The sequence below is a fragment of the Cucurbita moschata genome, unplaced genomic scaffold, assembly GCF_002738365.1.
Source record: "Cucurbita moschata cultivar Rifu unplaced genomic scaffold, Cmos_1.0 Cmo_Scf00086, whole genome shotgun sequence".
Taxonomy (NCBI): Eukaryota; Viridiplantae; Streptophyta; class Magnoliopsida; order Cucurbitales; family Cucurbitaceae; genus Cucurbita; species Cucurbita moschata.
In genome coordinates this window covers 703,908-711,808 of record NW_019268602.1, presented here as the reverse complement: position 1 = coordinate 711,808, position 7,901 = coordinate 703,908, and the positions used below count along the sequence as shown (strand labels likewise).

At 40.3% G+C, this 7,901-nt stretch overlaps 2 protein-coding genes and 1 pseudogene across 2 annotated transcripts; 1 reads left to right on the top strand and 2 right to left on the bottom strand.

Annotated features, from left to right (window-relative positions):
* Positions 1-233: 233 nt before the first annotated feature.
* On the top strand, positions 234-1,996 carry LOC111439220 (annotated as a pseudogene).
* A 116-nt stretch (positions 1,997-2,112) lies between these two features.
* LOC111439219 (probable glycosyltransferase At5g03795) lies at positions 2,113-4,070 on the bottom strand. The gene is made up of 3 exons (XM_023077004.1): positions 3,616-4,070; positions 2,894-3,467; positions 2,113-2,775 (listed from the first exon to the last, which is right to left on the bottom strand). Exons 1-3 carry the CDS (start codon positions 3,926-3,928, stop codon positions 2,286-2,288), a joined length of 1,377 nt encoding a protein of 458 aa, XP_022932772.1. The 5' UTR covers positions 3,929-4,070; the 3' UTR covers positions 2,113-2,285.
* Positions 4,071-4,563: 493 nt separating this feature from the next.
* On the bottom strand, positions 4,564-7,584 carry LOC111439152 (tubulin alpha-3 chain-like). The gene is made up of 5 exons (XM_023076910.1): positions 7,298-7,584; positions 6,356-6,570; positions 6,062-6,261; positions 5,304-5,812; positions 4,564-5,085 (listed from the first exon to the last, which is right to left on the bottom strand). The coding sequence occupies exons 1-5, from the start codon at positions 7,408-7,410 to the stop codon at positions 4,773-4,775; spliced, it is 1,350 nt and encodes a 449-aa protein (XP_022932678.1). The 5' UTR covers positions 7,411-7,584; the 3' UTR covers positions 4,564-4,772.
* Positions 7,585-7,901: the final 317 nt, after the last annotated feature.

Sequence of the window (7,901 nt, the reverse complement as noted above, 5' to 3'; positions counted from 1 at the left end):
CCCTAAACCCTAAACCCTAAACCCTAAACCCTAAACCCTAAACCCTAAACCCTAAACCCTAAACCCTAAACCCTAAACCCTAAACCCTAACCCCTAAACCCAACCCTAAACCCTAAACCCTAAAACCCTAAACCCTAAACCCTAAACCCTAAACCCTAAAACCCTAAACCCTAAACCCTAAAACCCTAAAAACCCTAAAACCCTAAACCCTAAACCCTAAACCCTAAACCCCCGCTTTTCACACTCATCACTTCATATTTTGATTCTCGTGGACTTCAGGGTTCGAAAATCAGTCTTGTCGTTCAAATTTGAGTTTTTCTATACTTTCCGTGTCTACTGCAATTGCATCCATGAGAACTAGATGAACTATAACCAATAATAAGCACCTATTGATGTTGATCTTACGAATTATGCTTTTTGAAGTAGTAGTTTAAGGAAATACAAGCTTAGGGTTTATTATGTTCCTTGCTCTTACAGCTTTTTAATAGAAGATTTGGAAGATTCTCTGGAGTTTTGACGCTGTTTATGTTTATGTTTCTGTTTCTGTTTCTCTATCTGATTGGCGCTATTTGTTCTGTCTTTGGCAGTTTTGATTCAAATGAGTGCACTTTCATTTCTTAGGCCATGAAAATCTGCTAAGTTCTCCTTGGTTTTTGGCATTTCACATCAAATTGTTGAGAATCTTGGATTATCATCCCCCAAGATCATCAAATCCTTCCTGAATCCATGTTCCCACCAGTCGCATATTCAAAGCCTACGGAGGGTTTTCCCATTAGGCGAATTGTATTCGACTCAAAGCTCCAAACTTCCTGAATATGACATGCCAACGGTTACCTGGGGAGATGTTCAAGGGCGGAAAGAAAAACTTGTGTCCCGAGTCATAATCTGTGACTACTTAAAAACTTTGGGGATTGTTCCTGATGATAGAACACCTGGAGTTGCCTTCTACAGTTGAAGTTATGAGAGAGCGTGTCGAGTTTCTTCAGAAGTTAGGATTGGCAATTGATGACATTAACGAATTCCCCATAATGCTAGGCTGTAGTGTTCGCAAAAATATAATACCTGTTCTCGGTTACTTGGAGAAAATTGGGATTCCGAGGCTGAAACTTGGTGAGTTTGTTAAAAATTATCCACAGGTCTTGCATGCTAGCATTATTGTTGAGCTTGCTCCTATTGTTAAGCTTCTTCGTGGACTCGATGTGGAGAAAGAGGATATTGGATCTGTTCTCCAGAAGTACCCTGAGCTTCTGGGTTTCAAGCTTGAAGGGACAGTGAGAACATCTGTTGCATATCTTGTAAGTATAGGTGTTAATCCGAGAGATATTGGGCCAATGGTCGCACAATACCCTTACCTTTTGGGGATGAGAGTTGGAACCATGATCAAGCCCCTTGTTGAGTTTATTGTTTCTCTAGGTTTGCCAAAAAGGGTAGTAGCAAGAATGCTTGAGAATCGAGCGTACATACTATCTTGAAGAGACAGTGAAGCCCAATATAGATTGCTTGCTAAGCTTTGGGATTAGAAAGGAGATGATTCCTTGTTGGACGTGGGATACCCTCCTCCGATGTAGCTAGGATGGTTATGAAATGTCCCCAGGTAGTCACCTGTCGTGTAGAACTCATGAAAAACAGTTACTACTTTTTCAAGTCTGAGATGTGTAGGCCAATCGAAGAGTTTGGAATCGAGGATAAAACCGAGGTACCAGAGGGTGCAGAGCAAGGGAATCAGATGTTCATTAAATTGGTTTCCCAACTGCAGTGACCAAAGATTTGAGGAGAGATTGAGGGGAGATTACATTGAAACAGAGAGTATGGGGCCATCGTTTTGTATGGGAGGGAAGTTGGAGTTATCAGGGAAGGGTATTATTGTGTCTGATGATGAAGAAGAAGATGAGAGTGATGAAGAACTTCTTCACCCAGGCATTGTTTCTCTTTAGAAAACTCAACTCCCCTTTTATTTATTCAATTTTTGTGTGTAATTTCATGTTATCATTCAACTGATTGGATCTCATTTTTCAATGGAAAAGGAAAATAGAAAGTACGAAACAACTAACAAAATCAATTAATATATTCACCTTTTTATTCATATCTTAAGAAACATAACACAAGGGAAAATGAGAAAAAACAGAAGAAAAGAGAAGGTGACTTACAAAAAAAAAATGTATATACACAACTTCGAGATTGATCCTATTCAGCTTGCATGAACTTGTTCGGCTTCATACAAATTTGATGAACGCAATATAATGGCAAAAGGGTAGGAATAGCAGAAGATCGATTGAACATTCTCTCTAATCCATCAACCGAAGTCGAACCGATGTTCTTCGAAGCCATAACTGATACATAACCATGTGAAAAGTATCAAAATCAACAGGAGAAGAATGCCATTTGAAGTGTTTGCGCACTTTCAGCACATTGCTTTGCAGTATTGCATATTCTTCATCGCTGATTCCTTTGAGAATCTTCTTCAGGCTTGGGATATCTGATGTCGCTACAACCACCGAGAAGCTCTTCCAGTTCAAAATGTCACCAAATGGGAGGTCATAGTAATTGGAAATAATCACAGGAACGCATCCGTAGAAGATCGAGTCTCCAACTCGGGCAGTGTTTACTTCGAAGCCTTTCACATGAAGGCAGAACTTGCTCCTGAGTAGCTCATCGGCATAAGGTGTCTTAAGACGGCCTGAATGAGCAAAGATCTCGGCGTCCTTACCCCACACTCGAACCAGCTCTTGACGTGTTGGAGAGTTCATCGCTCCTGCGAAAAATGCTAGCCTCGTCCTGAAAGCAGCAAAACTAATACTCACATTCACAACAACAACAAACCTAACTATGCTAAAGGGAGTAGGGAGGAGGGAAACAGAAGACCCATCAATTTTCATAGCCATTAATAATTCACCTCTTTGAAGAAGTAAGGTTTGGGGGGTCTTGTTTCCTAGGCCAAATTTGGGGCAGAGCTGCATCCTTGTGTGAAATGTAGCCTGGTAAGAAGTAGCTAGAAGAGCAAACAACTTGGACAACACTGGACTTAGCTTCACTTGATTTGTCCATGGCCGATCGTCCGACTGAATGGCAAGCAACATAGAAATGATCCGCACCACCAGTTCGATTCCAGTATGGATACTTGTGGGTAACACTAAAGATGTAATCTCGAATGAAATCGGGGATACCACTAACACTAACCCTACGGTCATTACGGAGGCCGGTGATCGAGAAGGGCAGGAAGAAGAAATCGGCGTCCTTGGGATCATTTACGATGAAATGGCTTTTGAAGAGAGATTGCTTGAAGTAGCTCTCACTGGCATAGTTTCCGTGGGGCTCAAAGTCCTCTGGCAACAGAGAACGTGCAAAGGGATCATTGCGCTTGTGAGGATAAACGTAGATCTTGAAGCTCTTGTTCATTTCTTTGTAGTCTTCAAGAAATAAGTCTTCATCATGGAACACTCCCTTGGTTTGCTCGTGCATTCTTCTTCCTAAAACACCCAAAAACAGGCATCCATCAAACCAAGTTGAAATCGAATAATCCCAAAGAAATCACAAATTAAGAAATCCATTGACAATTTAGAAATCATGAAATCGAATAATCCAAAAGAAAACAGAAAAAGAAAGTCAGGGTTTTACCAAAGGAGGGAAGCGAAGAAGAGGGTTGAGTGTGAGGCAGGGCAGGTCCACCATTGGCGTCTTCTAAACTGAGGTTCTGAGTAGAAGAAAGGAGTGGAATAGAGGAGTCGTGGAACTGAGTGGGGATTTGACGGAGTTGGGAAGGAGGAGAGAAGAAGAAAGTATGGGTGGAACTGGAAGAGGAAGAGGAAGAGGAAGAGGAAGAGGAAGAGGAAGAAGTGTAGAAGAGGATGAAGAGGAAAGCGTTGAGAGCGAGGCAAGTTGGGATGAAGAAAAGGGTTCGAAAGGAGGAGCTCCACGGAGGTTGAGCCATGGAGGAAACACAAAAGCAAAATGGCGTGGGTGTTGAATTGGGATTACAAGTGTGTTTTTGTATCGAAACCCATTTTTGCTTCCATTTTCCAACTGAAACGTAGAAGAGGGGTTTGTGGAATTTTCAAAGAAACAGTTGAATATGCGTCTCTCCAAGCTCATGCTGCCGTATTGTTTTCTTTATTTACTTATTATTTCAAAACCTAAATGTGGAGCTCCTGGAAATGGGAAAATAGATTTAAAAAAAAGAATCCATAAAGAAGTCAACACCATGTGGCATTTATGAATTCTACATAATTTGTTAATATTCAAAGGCGACGTCGTTGTACACGCGGGACGTTATTAAAAAATCATTTTATTATTACCCGACAATTGCGACCATCTTTAGTTGATGTGATTTGGAGGCCTGCAGCCCATTTTTGCCATTATTGTTCCTATAATAAAATGAGGGTTACTTATGTCTTCACCACTTTCAAAGTTTTCTCGACCAACTTTAAAACTATTCTTCTCATTGTTAAATTGAAGCAATAGACAAGACCTTTTATTTTATTTAGATACAGTTTTTTGGTTTTTGTTACTTGGTTTTAAGAGGTACCCATATAAAACTTAATTATTTTCTCAATTCCTTCCAAGGAATGCTTTAATGGGGGGCCCCCTAGAAAGAAGACCTTCACTCCTTATAATAAAAAATTTGCAAGTAGTTCTAACACTGTAAATTTTGAAATCAATCATAAAAACAGAAACCACTCCTCAACATGTATGGAACATTGCACAGCTTGGACTTGATAACAAAGAAACATGAAAACGATGAAAAAGGACACCACCAGCTATTTATCACTCCTGGTTTAATAATCTTCCCCTTCCTCCTCTTCATCCACATCCTCCGCACCAACTTCCTCGTAGTCCTTTTCTAGAGCAGCAAGATCCTCACGGGCTTCAGAAAATTCTCCTTCCTCCATGCCCTCACCCACGTACCAATGCACAAATGCCCGCTTAGCATACATCAGATCAAATTTGTGGTCGATTCTTGAAAACACCTCGGCCACGGCTGTGCTGTTACTTATCATACAAACAGCTCGCTGCACCTTCGCAAGATCGCCCCCAGGAACAACACTTGGGGGTTGATAGTTAATACCACATTTGAAGCCAGTAGGACACCTGAAAAATTCCCATGCCACAGGTTTAACTCAAATCAATAACGTTTAGAAATTTCAATAACTCAACCAAACTAAGATCCTCTAGGAGTTTAGTTCAGGATGAGATTGCAAAATTTGCCTCCAATACTTCTAAACAACTTCAGCATTAAGATATGGACCCTTTGAAAACACAAATATCATTGGTTTCATAATTCTAACAACCCTAAGCAATTAACTCACCAGTCAACAAATTGAACTGTTCTCTTCGTTTTGATGGTAGCAACAGCAGCATTCACATCCTTGGGTACAACATCTCCTCTATACATCAAACAGCATGCCATGTACTTTCCGTGCCTTGGGTCGCATTTGACCATCATGCTTGAAGGATCAAATACGGCATTGGTGATTTCGGGAACGGATAGCTGCTCATGGTAAGCTTTTGCAGAAGAGATCACAGGAGCATAAGAAGAGAGCATGAAATGAATACGTGGATAAGGTACAAGGTTAGTTTGAAACTCGGTTATATCGACGTTGATAGCACCATCAAACCTCAAGGAAGTGGTTAAAGAAGAGATAACTTGGGATATCAAGCGGTTCAAGTTGGTGTAAGTTGGTCTTTCAATATCCAATGATCTCCTGCAGATATCATAAATGGCTTCGTTGTCCAGAAGCACAGCGACATCTGTGTGTTCTAGCAGAGAATGAGTGGAAAGCACACTGTTGTATGGTTCGACCACGGCAGTGGATACCTGCATACAGATATTGTAGCATTAAATAATAGACTTGAATCTTGATGATCAGTAAGAAAGATTTAAAGGTTTGCATAAAAAATATTGTCAACTGAGCAGAAACAGATTCTTTTCTTTTCTTGAATCTTTTTTCTGACAAGAAACAAAATTTCACTGAGAAAAAATTGTGACAAATATAAGGTTTGCATATACGCTTCATCAATGAAAAATATGTGGTCTATGATACCAAAGCGTCTATCATTTGTGTACCTGTGGAGAAGGATATATGGAAAATCCAAGCTTTGACTTCTTTCCATAATCCACGGACAAGCGTTCCAGAAGTAACGACCCCAAACCAGATCCAGTGCCACCACCAACAGCATTAAACACTAAGAACCCTTGCAAACCAGTACAATTGTCGGCTAGTTTTCGAACTCGGTCAAGGCACAGATCAACTATTTCCCTACCCACTGGGAAATGACACAATAAAGTAGGTTTAGTGATGAATGACCACATAGAAAAAGGAAACTCTAGAAAAACTTGTCGAAATGGAAATACATGTACCTGTGTAATGTCCTCGGGCAAAATTATTTGCAGCATCTTCTTTACCAGATATGAGCTGTTCCGGGTGGAAAAGCTGTCTATATGTCCCAGTCCTCACTTCATCAATAACAGTTGGTTCGAGATCCACAAATATAGCTCTAGGAACGTGCTTGCCCGAACCAGTCTCGCTGAAAAATGTGTTGAAAGCATCGTGTGCTACACCAACCGAGGTGTCACTGCAGCATACGCAGGTAATCAAACATCATTAGAATAAGAGTTCTAATTCATCGAGATGGGTCATTATGCTTGGCCCTTGAAAGGGTATATAAATAAAACAACGACTTTTTATGCCACCCACTATCAAAGACACCACATAAACAAAAGATCCAATCCAAAAATTCAGTAAATATTGTTTCAACCAAAATGACCTCCGAGAAGATCCCAAGAACTTATTTTCTTGAATAGATATAGGAATTGGATCGAGGCATCTATTCCCATCTTAAGAGTGACATTACAGCAAACAATCTGAGGATAAAAAAGCCCAAAAGTTAGGCCATTCGACTTGATATTCCCGGAGAAAAGGATAACTAAATCAATTGGATTAAACTCGACGCGAATTTTCAATTCCTACGAGCTCAGACTTGTTACTCTGATTTGAAAAGGAGATCCATATAGATACATCCAATTAAAATTTAAACCCATGTCCAGATTCCTCGTCTGATCTCACAAGAACTTGACGCATAAACAGATCCGGAAAATGCCACCAAAATTCAAAGACCCAAAGAAAGACGTAAACGAAATTCACGAATTCAATTCAGTCCCACTCCCACCTACCATAGAGAATCACTACAGGGAAAATTGAATTTATCTAGTAAAAAAGTAATCGAGGATCAGAAGTGATGCGTGGTTGATATCGATCGACATTCAAAATGAAACCCAAATCAAGAAATCGAAAATACAAACCTGGGCATCAAACCATCAGGCTGGATGCCATGCTCAAGGCAGTAAAGCTCCCAGCAAGAATTGCCGACCTGAATCCCAGCTTGACCAATGTGAAGACTGATGATTTCCCTCATCCCGAATCCGCTTCCGATCTCTCTCGAATAGGGGCGAACGATCGAGAGAAAACAGAGAGAGAAATGGGAAGAGGGGGAAGATGCCGCAGATTGTGACTGCCGAGTCGCAGAGGGGGAAATTGATTGAATAAATATCAATCAATTGATGGGTAAAAGGGGAATTGGATTTGGAATGAAACGAAATGAAGTTGTTATTTGTCTCCTTAATTTTGGTTTTAGGTTAAAACTTGTACCAAGTGTCGGTTTTTGGTGTGGGGATGAGTTGTTGAGTCCCGCCATTTTCATCCCTATTCATTCACGCGCTCTTCCTGCGAGTGGGCATTGGCCAAACTAATTTCATTGATTAAAATAACAATAATACAGATTAAATTGCTATTTTAATCCTCTCCAACACCTCTAAAACTTGGTTGTTCCTATCTCCATTCTAGACCTTACCTTTTTTTGCATTCAAATGTTGAAATCAAATAGTTGTGGCTTAAGTTCAATATTCT

Coding starts and splice junctions, on each gene's coding strand:
- LOC111439152 (XM_023076910.1), bottom strand. CDS start 7,410: ATGAGGGAAATCATCAGTCTTCACATTGGTCAAGCTGGGATTCAGGTC. Junction 6,571..7,297: donor CCTGATGGTTTGATGCCCAG/GTTTGTATTTTC, acceptor CGTATGCTGCAG/TGACACCTCGGTTGGTGTAG. Junction 5,813..6,061: donor CCATATATCCTTCTCCACAG/GTACACAAATGA, acceptor ATCTGTATGCAG/GTATCCACTGCCGTGGTCGA.
- LOC111439219 (XM_023077004.1), bottom strand. CDS start 3,928: ATGGCTCAACCTCCGTGGAGCTCCTCCTTTCGAACCCTTTTCTTCATC. Junction 3,468..3,615: donor TTCTTCGCTTCCCTCCTTTG/GTAAAACCCTGA, acceptor TGGGTGTTTTAG/GAAGAAGAATGCACGAGCAA. Junction 2,776..2,893: donor AACCTTACTTCTTCAAAGAG/GTGAATTATTAA, acceptor TGCTGCTTTCAG/GACGAGGCTAGCATTTTTCG.